This window comes from Amblyraja radiata, chromosome 8 (genome assembly GCF_010909765.2).
Source record: "Amblyraja radiata isolate CabotCenter1 chromosome 8, sAmbRad1.1.pri, whole genome shotgun sequence".
Taxonomy (NCBI): domain Eukaryota; kingdom Metazoa; phylum Chordata; class Chondrichthyes; order Rajiformes; family Rajidae; genus Amblyraja; species Amblyraja radiata.
The window spans coordinates 42,306,549-42,324,970 of NC_045963.1; the positions used below are offsets into that span (position 1 = coordinate 42,306,549).

The 18,422-nt window shown below is 43.9% G+C and overlaps 1 protein-coding gene across 1 annotated transcript in view; it reads right to left on the reverse strand.

Moving 5' to 3' along the window:
* unc93a (unc-93 homolog A) overlaps positions 1-13,600 on the reverse strand; it is a 33,053-nt gene extending 19,453 nt beyond the window's left edge. The window contains exons 1-3 of the mRNA XM_033025690.1: positions 13,394-13,600; positions 5,235-5,416; positions 1,755-1,984 (exon numbers count right to left, since the gene is read on the reverse strand). Coding sequence (XP_032881581.1) covers positions 1,755-1,984; positions 5,235-5,416; positions 13,394-13,486 — 505 coding nt within the window. The 5' untranslated portion in view covers positions 13,487-13,600. The remainder of the gene's footprint in view (positions 1-1,754; positions 1,985-5,234; positions 5,417-13,393) is intronic.
* Positions 13,601-18,422: the final 4,822 nt, after the last annotated feature.

Here is an 18,422-nt window from a genome sequence, read left to right on the forward strand (position 1 = left end):
ACATCCCAGCTACTATACTCAATCCTCTGATTTATAAAGGCTAGCATACCAAAAGCTTTCTTTACCACCCTATCTATATGAGATTCCACCTTCAAGGAACTATGCACGGTTATTCCCAGATCCCTCTGTTCAACTGTATTCTTCAATTCCCTACCATTTATCATGTACGTCCTATTTTGATTTGTCCTGCCAAGGTGTAACACCTCACATTTATCAGCATTAAACTCCATCTGCCATCTTTCAGCCCATTTTTCCAAATGGCCTAAATCACTCTGTAGACTTTGGAAATCCTCTTCATTATCCACAACACCCCCTATCTTGGTATCATCTGCATACTTACTAATCCAATTTACCACCCCTTCATCCAGATCATTGATGTACATGACAAACAACAAAGGACCCAACACAGATCCCTGAGGCACCCCACTAGTCACCTGCCTCCAACCCGACAAACAGCCATCCACCATTACCCTCTGGCTTCTCCCATTCAGCCACTGCTGAATCCATCTTGCTATTCCTGCATTTATACCCAACAGTTTAACCTTCTTAACCAACCTTCCATGAGGAACCTTGTCAAAGGCCTTACTAAAGTCCATATAGACAACATCCACTGCTTTACCCTCGTCAATTTCCCTAGTAACCTCTTCAAAAAATTCAAGAAGATTAGTCAAACATGACCTTCCAGGCACAAATCCATGTTGACTGTTCCTAATCAGACCCTGTTTATCCAGATGCTTATATATATTATCTTTAAGTATCTTTTCCATTAATTTGCCCACCACTGAAGTCAAACTAACAGGTCTATAATTGCTAGGTTTACTCTTAGAACCCTTTTTAAACAATGGAACAACATGCGCAGTACGCCAATCCTCGGGGACTATTCCCGTTTCTAATGACATTTGAAATATTTCTGTCATAGCCCCGGCTATTTCTACACTAACTTCCCTCAATGTCCTAGGGAATATCCTGTCAGGACCTGGAGACTTATCCACTTTTATATTTTTCAAAAGTGTCAGTACTTCTTTTACTTTGAAATAATGTGGATAAACTCTGTTTATCTCTCCACAGATGCTACCTGGCCTGCTGAGCATCTCCAGCATTTTCTGTTTATTTCAGTTTTTTTACAAACTGTATTCCCTAATGTCCTTGTTGAAAATTATTTTGAGACTCAATAATGTTTTGATAACATGCGTATGAACGCTAGATTTATAGGAGGAAAGAGAGAATTCGCGATTATGCCGCTTAAGAAAAGTGTTCATATTCCCTCACAATTTAATTTTCTCCAACGTATCCAATTCTGCAACAAACATTCTGGTACACAACTCTCAAATCAGTGATGTCGAGGAGAAATATAAGATCATGAGAAAAATAGACTGGGCAAGTGCAGAGTCTTTTACCCAGTAGGGGAAACAAGAATCAGGGGACATAGGCTTAAGGTGAGGGGGTGGGGGGGGTGGGGGGGGGGGGGGTGGGGGATGGGGTGGGGGGATGGGGTGGGGGGGGGGGGTGAGGGGGTGGGGGGGGGGGGGGGGGTGGGGGGGGGGGGGGGGTGGGGGGGGGGAGATTATATAGAGCTTTCGTACAGAGCAATTAAATGCATTTTGAAAATAAAAGTTGAAAGTATAGTCAATTTTACTTAAAGAATTTATAACTAATTCAATATAAATAATAAAACGTATTTGAGGCATTAACATTTATTTTGAAAGATAATAACAATGCGGCAAATGTAGTATTTAAAAAGTATTTTTTCATACCGTTACTGGAAGTATATTGGAATATTAATGAAGACATTAGATTTCCCCAAACAGCAGATGATTGAAATATAAGGAAAAAAATTCCAAAGTAGTGATTTACTACATTTTCTGAAACCTTATTGAACTTCGCTGCATATCGGTTGCCACAAATGGTCAGATATGTACATTTAGCAGACCAAAGTGGAGCTCCACCCAGTCCAAGAATTACTGCAGTGGGAATAAGTGTGTACCTGTGAAAAACAATAACTTCATTATAATACAAGGACTTAATGACTGTTACCTAATGTAATTGTAGAAAACGCATAATTTGTATGACTCAAAACGTAAGTTACAATTGTTCAATTTATCATACTCCCGGACTGTGTCATAGTCGTACAGCATGGAAGCAGGCCTTATGGCCCAATTTGCCCATACCGATCAACATGCCCTATCTACACGTCCCACCTGCCTACATTATCCCTCTAAGCCTATCCTATCCATGTACCTGTATAAATATTTTTTAAACGTTGCAATAGTACCTGCATCAACTACCTCCTCCGGCAGCTCGTTCCATACACCCACCACCGTTTGTGTAAAAAAAATTACCCCTTCGGTTCCTATTAAATCTTTCCCCCTCTCACCTTAAACTTATGTCCTCTAGTTCTAGATCTCCCTACTCTAGGTAAAAGACTGTACATTTACTCAATCTATTCCTCTCATGACCTTATACACCTCTATAAGATCACCACTCATCCTCCATGGAATGAAGCCCTTGCTTGCTCAACCACGCCCTATAGCTCAGGCTCTCGAGTCCTGGCAGCAGCCTTGTAAATCTTCCCTGCATCTTTCCATCTTAATAACTTCTTTCCTATAACAGGGTGACTAAAACTGAACACAATACTCTAAATGCCTCACAAATGCCTTGCCCAGCTGTAACATGATCTCCCAACTTCTATTCTCAATACTCTGACTCGTAGAGGAAAATGTGCCCAAAGCCTTCTTGACCACCATATCTATCTGAGACGTCACATTCAAGGAACTATGTACCAGCACTCTTAGATCCCTCTGCTCCACAACATTCCCCAGAGCCCTGCCATTCACTGTGTAGGCCTGCCCTGATCAACTTCCCAAAATGCAATACCTTGCGCTTCTCTGTATTAAACTCTATTAACCATTTATCAGCTCACCAGCCCAACCGATCTATAATACCTCCCATTTTAGTGGAATCTACAAACTCTATAATCATGCCTTGTATGTTCTCATCCAAATCATTGATATAGATTTTGAACAGCAATAGGCCCACGACTGAACCCTGAGGCACAGCACTAGTTACTAGTAGGTTAGGTCACTAGCGATCTAACCTTCTAGAGCATCCTACCATGCTGAACCCTGTCAAATGCCTTGCTGAAATTTATATATACGTCCACAGCTCTTCCCTCAACCACCTTTTTGGTCACATCTTCAAATAAACTCAGATTTGTGAGATGCGTTCTCCCACTTACAAAACTATGCTGACTATCCCATATCAGCCCTTGTCCACCTAAATGCTTGTATATCTTATCCCTCAGATGTTTGGATTTGCAAGAGCAGCGTCAGATTTTAAGTTGCAGATTTACACCCTAATGCAGTCATTTGAAATAACATATTTGTTCATTTATAGAAACTGATCACTGCCTATTTACTTTTTTTTTATTTATTAGAAGCAGTGTACAAAAATATAAGCAGCTGCATATGTCATAATACAGTTACTGTACAGCTTCAATTTTAATTTTTAGCTAAAGATGAGAGAGAAGAAGAGAGAAAAAGCAAGAGAGAGAAAAAGTGGATGTGCAAGAATAGAACCCCTAGACTACCAAATTGGTGTAGCCAAAGAGTGAGTAAGTAAAAGAAATAAGAAAGACGTAGAAAAATAAAAAGACAAAAACAGAAAGAAAAACAAAAGGTGATGATATACCTGCCTCGTATCCCTCCCCACCCATCACCCAACCCGTAATTAGATTTAACTCCAAAATTGTGTTGAACCATACTATCCTTGTAATAAATCAATGAATAGTGTCCATGTCTTCGCAAAATGCTCTGGTTTTTCTGCTAAGAAGTCTCATATTTTCAAGATGTAGCGTCTCAGACATGTTTGTAATCCACATTTTGAGAGTAGGGGCAGATGTATGTTTCCAAAATTTGAGTATTAGTTTTTTCGCCGTTATCAGACCATAATTGAGGAAACGTCTTTGAAATATTGATAGCTCGGAGCAGGCTTCTGACGTTCCTAGAATAATCAGTTCCGTGTCGGGGTCCAGTTTTGTTTTTAATGTTTTTGAGAAAATTTCAAAAATTCCGCTCCAAAAGTTATGTAATTTTATGCAAGAGGCGAAGGAATGTGTTTATAGTTGCTTCTTGAAGGAGATATTTGTCACGAATAGGAGATACATTTGGAAGATCTTATTCAATTTAGTCTTTGAATATTAGAGTGTACAGTATTTTAAATTGAATTAAAGTATGTCTAATGTTAATCGAACAATTGTGTATATTCATACATTCGTCTAGTATATCTGGCAGCAAAGTTTGGTAGTCTTGGTTATATGTCTTCGGATAGTCTCGAATTTGAAGATATTTGAAATATTGATTACCTTTCATCACTGCCTATTTATAATGAATGGTAAGGCCCTGTGGAATATTGTAGAGCAGAGGGATGTAGGAGTACACGGCTCCCTGAAGGTTGTAACACAGGTAAATAGGATGGTCAAGAGGGCTTTTAGTACATTGGCCTTCATCAGTCAGGGCACTGAGTATAGAAGTTGGGACATTATGTTACAGTTGTACAATACCTTGTTAAGGCCACACTTGAAATACTGTGTTCACTTTTGGTCATGGTTTAAAATGGAAATTAGGACAAATTTATTTTGTCAAATAGTGGTGAATTTGAGGAATTCACTGTCACCTGGTTGTGGAGGCCAAGTCGTTGGGTATTTTTAAAGCGAAGATTGATAGGTTCTTGATTAGTAAGGGTATCAAAAGATTACAGAGAGAAGACAGGAGAATGGGGTTGAGAGGGTAAAATAGATCAAACATTATTGGCAGAGCATACTCGATCGATGGGCCAAATGGCCTTATACTGTTACTATGTCATGGTTTTATGGTCTTAAATGCAGCAACAACAAGATTGCCCTTCACCTGAAAACCAGATTCTTGACCATCACTGAGTGAGACCATCACTCCCACATTCCCAATTTTCCTTTCATCTTGCCTATACACTCCAAATTTTTACTCCATACCTCAGCCCTTCAGAACCAGATTCCTTAGCCCTCCAGGTAATCAGACCTGACAGTAGACCATTTGAGCCAGTTGCCGAAACATTAGGGTTGCAATAGCATGAAAGTGTATTTATCCAAATATTAACAGGACGTTCAATGATCGTAGTTTTGGAAATACGTGGGAAAAACAGTAATATTACAATACATTAACCCCATTCAACCACAAATAAAAGTTAAAATTTTATATTACCATGTGGGATAAAAATTGCCAATTGAAAATGTAACGTAGCAGCACATGGACATAACAATGGTCCACTTACAACCAAAATATTTTATCATTATAGGTGGAAGAAACATTGAAGAGATGATAAGAGCTGCGTAGATGACACTTAGTGAGGCCAGGCCCAGGCCTTCATCACTATTTAGACTGCTCTGTAAACAGAAACAAAGTAAAGAGTAACATAAATAATTGATAATTTATGTAATACAAATTAAAATTACATTCAAATTTACTGGAAAGAGTACAGAGATTAATGAGGATGCTTCCAGGACATGAGGGCCTGAACTGTAGGTAGAGGTTCGGCAGTGTAGGACTTTATTCCTTGGAACGCAGGAGGCTAAGAAGTGATCTTTTCGAGGAGTATAAAATCAAGAGGGGAATAGATAGGGTAAATACAGAGTCTCTTACCCAGATTAGGGGAATGAAGAACCAGGGATTATGGGTTTAAGGTGAGGGGGGAGAGATTTTATATGAACCTGAGGGACAACTTTTTCACACAGTGGGTATAAGGAATGAGCTGACAAAGGAGGTAGTTGATGCAGGTGCTATAACAACATCTGAAATATATATTGTCACATGTACCAAGTTATACTGAATAGCTTTTGTTGCATGCTATTCAGTCAAAGGTATACATGGTTACAATCAAACCGTCTACAGAGTCCAGATAAAGAATATACTATTTAGTGCAAGTTAAAGTTCGATTAAAGATGGTTCAAAGATTTCCAATGTGGTAGATGGAAGGTCAGGACCGCACTGTTGCTGGTGAGAGTACAATTCAACTGCTTGATAACAGCTGGGAAGAAACTGTCTCTGAATCTGGAGGTATGCATTTTCAAACTTCTGCACCTCTAGCCTGAAGGGAGAAAGGAAAAGAAGGTGGGACGGGGTGAGACTGATCCTTGATTATGCCGATGGCCTTGCTGAGGTAGCGTGAAGTGTAGAGACGAAGTCAACAGAAAAGGGGTTGGTTTATGTGATGGTCTGGGCTATGTCCACAAATCTGCAATTTATTGTTGTCGGCCCAGATGGCATCTCGGGGCGAGTACTTAAGTCTTGTGCCACGCAGCTAGCTCCGGTGCTCACTACAATATTCAACCTCTCCCTGGCCAAGTCCGTGGTCCCTGCCTGCTTCAAAAGATCCATCATTGTACCTGTACCTAAAAATGCCCTCACCTCGGTAGTCATGAAATGCTTTGAGAGGCTGGTCAAGAAAAACATCTGCACCTTCCTCCCTCGCAACATGGACCCGCTACAATTCGCAAACCGTCCAAAAAGATCCACAGACGATGCGGTCTCACAGGTTCTGCACACCGCTCTCTCTCACCTTGACAGCCAGAAGGGGGGCTATGTGAGGATGCTGTTCAGCCTTCAACACGATAGTCCCCACCAGACTTGCTGAGAAGCTGCTGGAATTGTGGCTCAACACCCCCCTGTGTGCCTGGGTCCTGGACTTTCTCACCACCAGGCCCCAGGTAGTCAAGATGGGAGGAAATACATCGACGTCCCTCACCCTGAGCACAGGATCCCCCCAGGGTTGGGTCCTCAGCACCCTGCTGTACTCCCTGTACACACATGACTGCGTGGCTAGGTTCAGCTCCAACTCTATAATCAAGTTTGCTGATGACACTGTGGTGGTGGGCCTGATCTCCGATAACGATGAGAAGGCCTACCGGGAGAAGGTGGCTGATCTGGCACTCTGGTGTCAGGACAACAGCCTCCTCTTGAATATCAAAAAAACTAAGGAGTTTATCGTGGACTTTAGGAGGGCACATCCTCCGAGGACGTACACACCATTGAAGATAAATGGGGATACTGTGGATAGGGTGAGCTGCATTAAATACCTGCGAGTCCACATCTCAGAGGATCTGACATGGACATCACACGCTGCAGCACTGGTGAGTAAGGCAAGGCAGCGCCTTTACCACCTCAGGCAATTGAGGAAATTCAGAGTGTCTCTGAGGATCCTCCAGTTCTTCTACTCAGCGGCTGTGGAAAGCATCTTGTCCGGAAACATCACGATTTGGTTTGGGAACTGCTCTGCCCAGGACAAGAAAGCTCTGCAGAGAGTAGTGCGTTCGGCCGAACGCACTATGGGAACTACACTCGCCCTCCTGCAGGAACTATACATCAGAAGGTGCAACTCCGGAGCCAACAAGATCATGGGAGACCCCTTCCACACCTGCAACGGACTGTTCCAGCTGCTACGGTCAGGCAAACGCCTCCGTTGCCATGCTGTGAAAACGAAGAGGATGAGAAGGAGTTTATTCCCAGAGGCCATTAGGACTGTAAACTCCTATCTCGCCAGGGACTAACTTTACTATACCAATTTGTTGTTGTGTGGTGTCTTTTTAAAATTGCTGTTTTTTCTTTTTTTTCTTCCCACAAATATGTAATATGTGATTCTGTTCCATTCTGTTTTGTAGTTTTTTTGCACAATCCACAAGCATTGCCACTTTTCATTTCACTGCACATCTTGTATGTGTATGTGACGAATAAACCTGACTTGACTTGACTATTGCCGTCTTGGATGGAACTGTTCCCAAACCATGCTGTGATGCTTCCCTATCTGATTTCTCCAGAGATGCTGCTTAATCTGCTAAATTACTCCATTACTTTGTATCTTGTTTTGTAAACTGGCATCTGCAGTTCCTCATGTCTGCATTTTCCTGCTCTGAATTAACATGTGCCATTCGACCACTTGGGGGTGCACATTTACAAAAAACTACCAGGAAGCAACAAGCACCGACCAACAAGCCAAGTCATTTTCTATTGTTTCTAGTGAAATCACAGTCAGTTCAGAAAGTCTGTGGGTAAATTCCTCAGGGCTGTTTTATTCAAAAAAAAAATTTCAAACAATACCAGCAATGCGAAAAAATATAAAATCATCAGTATTATACTTTTTTTTTAAATAGGCGTTGGACATTCTGACATATATATGCTAAAGGGCCTGTCCCACGAGCATGCGACTGCGGCAAACGCGACCAAACCGGAAGCGGGGGCCGCGCGTAGGTCGAGTGATCCCGTACGAGTTGACGTGAAGTTCAAGCGAAGTCCACGGGAAGTTCGCGCTAGGCGTACACCGTCAATACGCTGTGTACGGTGTCAAGACGCGGCGGTGCGTACGTCCTCAATGCGACTGTGGGCCGGCAGACCGTTGCCGCGCAGAATTTTTGGACAGTCAGTTTTTCGGAGCCCAGCGTGATGTCGGGTCCAGCTCCGCACAACTCCATACGGCTCCGACGATCGAAGCGACCACGGCTCCATACGGCTCCGTTAGGTCGCGCTTGCCGCATGCAGTCGCATGCTCGTGGGACAGGCCCTTTAGGAACTAGATAGATGTTTCATCATTTACTTTTCATTAAGAAACCATTTGAAGTTTGCTACACCATTTGAGTCTGTAGAGTGAGTGGTGCTTGTTGCTTTCTTGATCTTTTGTCACGCTGTTTGGTTATAATTATTAACTTCAGTTGGGATACCCACCAGCTACACAAGGAATTCACACTTCTGTAACATCATAGAAAAGTACAGCACAGGACAGGCCCTTTGGCCCACAGTGTCTGTGTTAAACATGAAGTAAGTTCAACTAATCATGGTTAAAAAGTGAGAAAGCAAATCAATGGTGCATTTATTGTCACATGTGCACTGAATAGTGAAATTCTTTTTGCATGGATTACACATTAACACGTCGACATATTTTGCCGCCATTTATAAAAAGTTCAAAGTCCAGTTTACGCGCACGATGTACAGTACTGGAGTGGCTCCGGATCCAGGTAAGTCCCAGGCTGCTGCAGGGCCTTCTGTCGCCCTTGACCGGCTCGGCCTGTGAACCAACATCCCTCTCCTCGGCTGACCGCCTTTGTGTTCCAGGGGCGCCACCTGCAGCCAACCTTGAAAGCGCAGGAGGCAATACCCTGGTCCCTCTCCTACTGGCCCACTCCTCTCATCCGCTCCCTCCTTCTTGACTGACTGGTCTTCAGGGCCGAGCTCGGTGGCTTCAGAGCTTCCTCCTGTGTCCGCAGTCTGCTGGGTCTTTCTTCGTGGCGGCTAGCCAGGCCTGCCGTCGCGGGCAGCTCACCAAATCTTCCATCATCCAGCTCCGTGGCGCATCACAGGAGCCTTCTGCCACGGTGCGGCGCATCACAAGAGCTTTCCGCCACGGTGAGGGGCATCACAAGAGCTTTCGGCCAAAGCTTTCTGAACAATTATTTATGAATTACAACTTCACAATTTAAGTACTAAATATACAAGGAATTTAAAACAAATGGAGGCGTAAAGGGCACATTTGTGTGAACAGCACTAAAAAAGGTTATAATATAAACTGGTGACTAAAAAAAACCCAAAGAAATTCAGCAGACAATTTTTTGAAAGGAAAAATTTCATAGTTTAGTTTTGGTACATATGACAATAAAACACACGTGTTGAAATGAAACATAAAATGTTGGAAGTTGGGCTGCATCAGTGAAGAGAGAAAAGAGTTAATATTTCAGGTTGATGACCTTCCACCAGAAACAATGAAAGATTATTGTCATGAAATTTTATCTCTGCTGATGTCAAAGGTGCATTGTCAACTACTATTAATGGATTTTCTTTAATCTTCTAATAGACTTTCACCTTGTCCGTGTTGGCCGAAACGACAGAATAAAACGATTTAAATAAACCAACATTAAAGAGGCCAAGAAACTGCACTGTCAAGTGCCGACAGAATTAAAAATTTACCATGCTTAATATGTCAGTATGCTTTGAGGAACAAGGGATTTATAAAATTAACTCTGTAGTTCCTCAAAGTATTTAAGAGGCTTTTGGATAGGGACATGGATATCATGACAAGATGATCTGATGAGAAGGAAATTGGAGATCAAGACCTCAAACTGAGCCAAAGCTCACACCCTACTAACTGGGAACACCACACTCGATATGCTCCTAATTAACTACAACAGGCTTTAAGCATATTCTCAAAGCCTCTTCTTACGTCATCACCTCTGGCCATGAACGGCAAGGAGTTTCCAGGACCACAACCCGAACTGCCCACCTGTGGCCACACATGATGCCGAGATAAACTAATCTTCTCTGCCTGCGCATGATCCAGATACAGTACCTCCATTCCCGACATACCTATGAGCTAACATCTAAAAGCTTCTTAAACGCCACTTGAAATACAAAATGATTTAGATCGAAGAGTTTAATATTCAACAAAGCATAGTAATCTACCCAAGGGCCATGTACTCTGTGCATTAAAGACTCAAAGTGATCATGATCAAAATATTCATTTAAATGCTTTCAATTAATGTGCTCAAGGGTTTATCCGGTCATTTCCTTTTCTCCCCTCCCCTCTCCTGTTGGGCAGAAGATAAAGGCTTGAAAGCATGTATCACCAAACTAAGAAACAGCTTCTTCCTCTCTGTTATCAGGCTAATGAACAGTCCAAAGGTCTTCTGATAAGTTAGGGGATAGTCCGCATCTTCCAACCTACCTCATTGCAGAAGCTGGCTGACATCTCTGTAACTGTAATACTACAAAGCTGTAAAAATATATTCTGCACTCATATATTTTTCTCTTTGAACTACCTGTTGTATGTCTATGGCATTATTGTACTCGTGTATCGTACAAAATGATTTAGATAGTCATATGGCAGGAAAACAGGCCCTACAATTTGCCCATGCCGAGCAAAATGCCCCATCTATGCTAGTCCCATCCACCCGCGTTTGGCCCATATCCCTCTAAACCTTTCTTATCCATGAACCTGTTAAAATGTATTTTAAGGTGTTTGACAACTGGGAGATCGCGTAGGCCAAGGTAGACCTTTGCTCAGCCGTCCTTGGCCTATGTGAACCTCCGGTTGCCAAGCAGTTTAATTCCCCTTCCCATTCCCATTCTGACCTTTCTGTCCTGGGCCTCCTCCATTGTCAGAGCGAGGCCAAATGCAAATTGGAGGAACAGCACCTTATATTTTGCTTGGGCAACTTACAACCCAGCAGTATGCAAATAAATTTCTCTAACTTCAAGTAACCCTCGCATTCCCTCTCCGTCCTTCCCCCATCCTAGTCGTTCTACTAGTTTCACTGCCACCCTGCTTAATTTTATTGTTTTTATCCACTCGTTTTCACCTTATCCACAGCCAACAATGGACAATTGTGGGCTCCACCTTTCCTTGCTCATCATTGCTGGCTTTCATTTGTTCTTTGTACCTTTACATGTTGCTAGTTTCCCTCTCCCTTAACTCAGTCTGAAGAAGGGTCTCAACCCAACCTATTTCTTTTCTCCAGAGATGCTGCCTGACCCGCTGAGTTACTCCAGCATTGTCCATCGCAAATGTCTTTTAAATGGTACCTATCCAAATGTTTTTAAATGTTGTGATAGTACCTCCCTCAGCTACCTACTCTGGCAGCTCGTTCCATGCACCCACCATATAATTGGATAGCACTCAAAGTTTAGTTTAGTTTTAGTTTTAAACTGTTAGTTTAGCTTATTGCTATGTGTACTGAGGTACAATGAAAAGCATTTTTTTGTTGCATGCTATCCAATCAATGGAAAGGTAATCAAGACGTCCACAGTATACAGATACAGGATAAAGCTAATTGTGCTTAGTGCAAGATAAGGTCCAGTAAAGTCCGATTAAAGATAGTCCGAGCGTCTCCAATGAGTGATGATAGAATGATGACAAAAGCTTTTCACTGTATCTTGGTACATGTGACAATAATAAACCAATGACCAATTATCTGTCACTAAGATAGAGGCCATTCATTCATTTGCCACTGCCACATTACTCCCAAACCATGCTCAACAGCCCTACTGCCAAGGTCCTGTCACCATTATGAACATGGGCACGCCAAGTTCATTAGACTTAAAAGTCATCTTGACCCTGTCCCCATTACTCTTGTGACCATCCCATTTGAAAAATGTCAAAGGCTTAACCAGACTATTTTAAACCTCACCATCTTTTTGTCTCTGGCTCTGTATTCTCTCATCAATGTAGCTTTTCATCTGTCAAACCCTTTGTTATCTCTAAACGTGATAGCTTCAATACTCTTGCCAGGCTTCCTCCAACCCATTTAAATGAGTTCATTCAATCTCTGGAGCCATAATTTATGTGCCCCCACAGGGTGGTGCACAAAGTGGTGCACGTTGAGAGGATTAATAATGATAGGATTTACAGAAAGATCGACAGGGCCCTAAGCAGCAGTGAGGATCAGAGTGACCTCGCTACACCAGTCATGGACACAGGGAACTGCAGATGTTGATTAACAAAAAAAGAGACGGTGCCCGAGTAACTCAGCATCCCTGGAGGACAGTCTGGAGAAGGGTCCTGACCCAAAATATTACCTAAGCATGTCCTCCAGAGATGCTGCTTGACCCACTGACTTACTCGAGCACTGTGTCTGTTTTTTTGGTGCAGAAGTGTACCAGAAGTTGGCAGCACGGGCAGATAAAGTAGCAAACAGGATACTTGCTTTCATTAGCCTGGGAGAGTAGGGAGAGTAGGGAGATTTTGATACGATTTTACAAAAGATTGGACAAGCAACAGCTGGAGAACTGTGCACAGTTCTTTTCACCTGACTTTAGGAAGGAGATTAGTGAAATGGAGGTGTGGCGGAGATTCACTAAGATGTTGTCTCGGACAAGCATTTATTATAGACTGGATAGACTAGGTTTGTTTTTTCGATGGGACAGATATTTGATTAATTGAAAGACACAGCATAGAAACTGGCCCTTCAGCCCACCGAGTCCACGCTAGCCATCGATCATACTAGTTCCATGTTATCTCACTTTCACATCCACTCTCTAAACACGAGGGTTATTTTCCAGACACCAATTAACCTGCAAACCCACGTGTCTTTGGGATGTGGGAGACGCACCCAGAGGAAACCAAAGCAGGACACAGAGAGAACGTGCAAACATTGCACAGACAGCACCTGAGGTAGGATCAAACCCGGGTGTCTGGCGCTGTGAGGCAGCAGCTCTACCAGCTGTTCCACTGCACCATCCAAATCAACATGGTCGTGCCCTGTTATAAAGTAAATGAATCTCGGAGTAGAGTTATCATTTCATAAAAGGGGAAGAAAAAAACTACAGCATCCCCTCCCCATAAAATTGGCAGTTACATTTAAGTGTTTAGTCAATAAAAAATATACCTGGACCGTTTGAAGTCCTCCATATGCAGTGAATAGCAGTAAAAATCCAAAGCTGACAACAATGATATTCTTTGTTTCTTTTTCAATTAGCATTCTGACGATTGGTTATGGCCCGAGTGACTTCAGCCCACTGCAGTTAAAACCAGAGCAATTCCCGATGACCCTATTGTGCAGCCACTGGATAGAAAAGATCCCGCAATAAACTTTCCTTCCGGTTTTAAATGGGTCAGATGAACTTTGGTTTGATGCTAAAGTTCACATGGAACTCAGTGTGCATACTGCACTTGATAAAATGCATTCCATTTAGTGATGAAATTAACAAGCTGCTATTTCCGGACAAATATGAGGGAGGAAGTATTTTCTTATATTGAAGTCTCTGGGCCGTAACTCACTGGAGTTTAGAAGGATGAGGGGGAGATCTCATTGAAATCTACCAAATAATGAAAGGTCTAGATATAGTTGATGTAGAAAATATGTTTCCAGTGATGGGAGAGTCTAGAACCTGAGGGCACAGCCTTAGAATAAAAGGAGATGGAGATGCAGGAAGATTGCTCCCGATGTTGGGGAAGTCCAGGACAAGGGGTCACAGCTTAAGGATAAGGGGTAAATACTTTAAAACCGAGATGAGAAGAACTTTTTTCACACAGAGAGTGGTGAATCTCTGGAACTCCCTGCCACAGAGGGTAGTCGAGGCCAGTTCATTGGCTATATTTAAGAGGGAGTTAGATGTGGCCCTTGTGGCTAAGGGGATCAGAGGGTATGGAGAGAAGGCAGGTACGGGATACTGAGTTGGATGATCAGCCATGATCATATTGAATGGCGGTGCAGGCTCGAAGGGCCGAATGGCCTACTCCTGCACCTAATTTCTATGTTTCTATGAGGAGGAATTTCTTTATCCAGAGGGTGGTGAATCTGTGGAATTCATCTCCACTGACGGCTGTGGAGCCAATACCCAAATCTTTGGGTGTTTTTAAAGCAGAGATTGATTAGTTGATGATTAATAAGGGCATCAAGGGTTACGGGGAGAAAGCCGGAGAATGGGGATGAGAGGGAAAAATAGATCAGCCATGATTGAATAGCTAAGTAGAGTCAATGGGCTGAATGGCCAAATTCTGCTCTTGTGTCTTATGGTCTTATACTTCTTCCATCATGGAACCCACATATATTAGATAATCATAACTAGTTTCCAGCGGGAGTCAGTGGATGTGATCAGAGATCAATTTACTGGTCAAACACATTAAAATCTGGACTTCTCTTTGCATGGTAGCGCTGTTTTCTTGTACGAATGGATCACAAGGAACATTATTCCACCCAAATGTAAATTACTCGGCTTGTACTCGCTAGAATTTAGAAGATTGAGGGGGGATCTTATAGAAACTTACAAAATTCTTAAGGGGTTGGACAGGCTAAATGCAGGAAGATTGTACCCAATGTTGGGGAAGTCCAGAATAAGGGGTCGCAGTTTAAGGATAAGGGGGAAGTCTTTTAGGACCGAGATGAGAAATTTATTTTTTCACACAGAGAGTGGTGAATCTGTGGAATTCACTGCCACAGAAAGTAGTTGAGGCCAGTTCATTGGCTATATTTAAGAGGGAGTTAGATGTGGCCCTTGTGGCTAAAGGGATCACGGGGTATGGAGAGAAGGCAGGTACTGGATACTGAGTTGGATGATCATCCATGATCATATTGAATGGTGGTGCAGGCTCGAAGGGCCGAATGGCCTACTCCTGCACCTATTTTTTATGTTTCTATGTACTCACATCACCATCTGCGAGCAGACATTTTAGGCACCTCACTTTAAAATAATCGCCCCCTTGTAGCTATGAACCTTTGTTTAGGACTCATCTGAATGAAAACATTTTAATACTGTATTTGTCAGTCTGAAAAAAGGGTTCAGAGGCATTAATTGTCTTCTGTACGACCAACAAAAGACTAAAATTCTTACTTGAAGCTGCATAACAGGCCTGTAGATGCAATACGATAATATAATAAAAATCAATAAATCAATAAATCAATAAATTAATAATCACAATACAATCTGAAGTCCTCAGTGCAACCAAAGACGGACCATAGAAGTTCATAGTTGAGGGTAGCATTGTGTAGTGTTCAAGAGCCCGATGGTTGTGGGGAAAAAATATATTCTTGAACCTGGACACGGTTTTATGAACTCCTGTACCTTCTTCCCAATGGTAGGAGTGAAATGAAAGTGTGGCCAGGGTGATATGTGTCTTTGGAAATAGAGGAGGGAAGGGGGGAGGGGAGGTGAAGAGAGAATGTTACAAATTATAACATTCATACTATTTTGTTATAAGCTGCCAAGGTGCTGTTTCTCCAGTCTATGTTTAGGCTCACTCTGACAAGGGAGGAGGCCCAGGAGAGAAAGGCCATAATGTCTTTTAAATGGTGTTATAGTATCTACCTCACCTTCGTCATCTGTCAGCTTGTTCCATATATCTACCACCCTCCAAGTGAAAACTTTAGGTTCTTATTAAATTTGTCTCTACTTGCCTTAAACCCATGGCCTCTGGTTCTTGACTCCCCCCCTTAGGAAAATAATTCTGTACTATCACCCTATCTCTCCCCCTCATGATTTTATACACCTCTATAAGATCACCCCTCAGTCTCCTGCTCTCCAAGGAAAGACCTACTTCTGCTATTATTTTTTAAATGGGCAACTCCCTATTTTTAAACAGTGACTCCTAGATCCTCCCAACAGCAGAAACAGCAATATCCACTCTGCCAAAATCCCTCAGATCCAATTTCAAACATGATGTCTCCTTAGAGATTTACTGTTGGAGGATGTTGGCAGGACTTGAGGGCCTGAGCTATCGGGAGAGATTGAGTAAGCTAGGACTTTATTCCTTGGAATGCAGTGAGACAAGGAATGATCTTCTAGAGACACATAAGATCATGAGAGGAATAAATAGGGTAAATGCACATAATCCTATACCAAGACGAGGGTAAATAAATAACCATAGGACATAGGTTTAAGGTGAGGAGGGAGAGATTTAATAGAAAACTAGACTAAGTGGGACCCGTTGGGTCCCAGTCACACAGGATACCTGGTCCCCATAACGCAACCCATTCCCCAACGCAACCCATTCCCCAACACAATATTCCACCACTCAACTTAAACCTATGTCCTATGGTTGTGGGTAGGGGGTGTGTGGGGGAGGGTGTGTGTGTGGGGGGGAGGGTGTGTGCGTGGGGGGGGTACGGTGGGGGAGGGGTGATCTGGGGGAGGGGGGGAGGGAGGGGGAGGAAGGGGGTGGTGTGGGGAAGGGGGGTGGGGAAGGGGGTGGTGTGGGGAAGGGGGGTGGGAAGGGGGGTGTGGGGAAGGGGGGGGGTGGGAAGGGGGTGGATGAAGAGGGGGGGTTTGGGGAAGAGGGGGGGTGTGGGGAAGGGGGGTGTGGGTAAGAGGGGGGCGTGGGGTAGGGGGTGGGTGTGGGGAAGGGGGGTGTGGGGAAGGGGGGTGTGGTGGGAGGGGGATGTGGAAAGGGGGATGTGGAAAAGGGGTGCGCTGAAAGGAGGGGTGTGTGGAGAAAGGGGGGGGGGTGTGGGGAAGGGGGGCTGGGGAAGGGGATGGTGGAAGGGGGGGTGTGGAAAAGGGGGGTGTGGAAAGGGGAGTGAGGGAGGGAGGATGAGGGAGGGGGGTGAGGGGGGGGGTGGGTGGGGAAGGCGGGGTGGGGGAAGGGGGGTGGGGGTAGGGGGGGCAGTGGACAAAGGGGGATGGGGAAGAGAGGGTGTGGAGGGGGGAGGGAAAGAGGGTGTGGGGAGGGGAGAGGGGGAGGTGATATGTGGGGTGTGGGGAGGGTGGTCACAGCAGACGCAGCTCGCACACTGCTCATCCCGCACCTTCAGCTTTCGGCCTCACGCAGTAGCTCCCGGTCCCACTCCAGCTTCACTCAGAGGCTTCCAGTTCAACTCAGTAGCTTCCGGCTCGTCAAGCTGCTCTCTCACCGCACGGGGTCAAGGAAAGAGCGTTCACGTCGCGGCCCTGTTTCAACCAATCTTTCCACCACCACGCACAAGACGCACAAGAAGCGCAAGGCAGACACCATTGTGCAGATGCCGAGAAGTGTGTTCAGCTCTGGCTGAACAACTTCTAATCTTGTGTGTGGACTCGATAAGAAGAAGAAGACCGCACGCTGCTCTCTCTCCGCACGCTGCTCACTGCCCACACGCTGCTCAAGACATACCGCTCCTTCAGTTTTTTATTCTCCTCGCCGCCAATGAAGTGCAGGTAGATGGGACTAGGGTAGAATAAGTGTTCGGCATGGACTAGAAGGGCCGAGATGGCCTGTTTCCGTGCTGCAATTGTTATATGGTTATATGGTTAAGATGGTGAACAGTGTTGGGACAATCACGTATCCCTGTTTCATTCCTGATCTGACTTTAAATGGCTCACAGTTGCTGTTGCTGGCCATGACTGTGGCAAGCATGTCATCGTGGAGGAGTCTCAGGATTCGAGTGTACTTTTCAGGACATCTAAAGGTGAATAGAACGTCCCATAAGAGTTAGCTTGATACCCAGTCGAAGGCCTTAGTGAGGTCGATGAATGCCATGTACAAAGGTTGAAGTTGTTCACAACATTTTTCTTGTAGTTGACGCATTGTGAAGATCATGTTGGCTGTTCCACCTGATGGTCTAAAACCGGCTTCTGTCTCTGTAAGGATCTTCTCGGCTAAAGGCTTGAGTTGGTTGTTCATGATGCGGGCGAGGACTTTGCCTGCTGTTGCCAATAGGGAGATTCCACTATTGTTCCGCAGTCAGATGGATCGCCTTTTCTTTTGTAGATGGCAACGATTGCTGAGTCTCTAAAGTCTCTTGGTATGTCTTCATTTATCCAGATCTTGATGAGAAGTCGATGCAGTTGGTAATGGAGCAGGTTACGTCCAATGTTTTAGACCTCGGCTGGTATTCCATCGAGTCCAGCTGCCTTGTTGTTTTTCAAGGTTTTGATGGCTTCTTTGACTTCTTCAAGTGATGGTAATGGGAGTGGGAGGGTATGGGATGGGGGGGAAACATC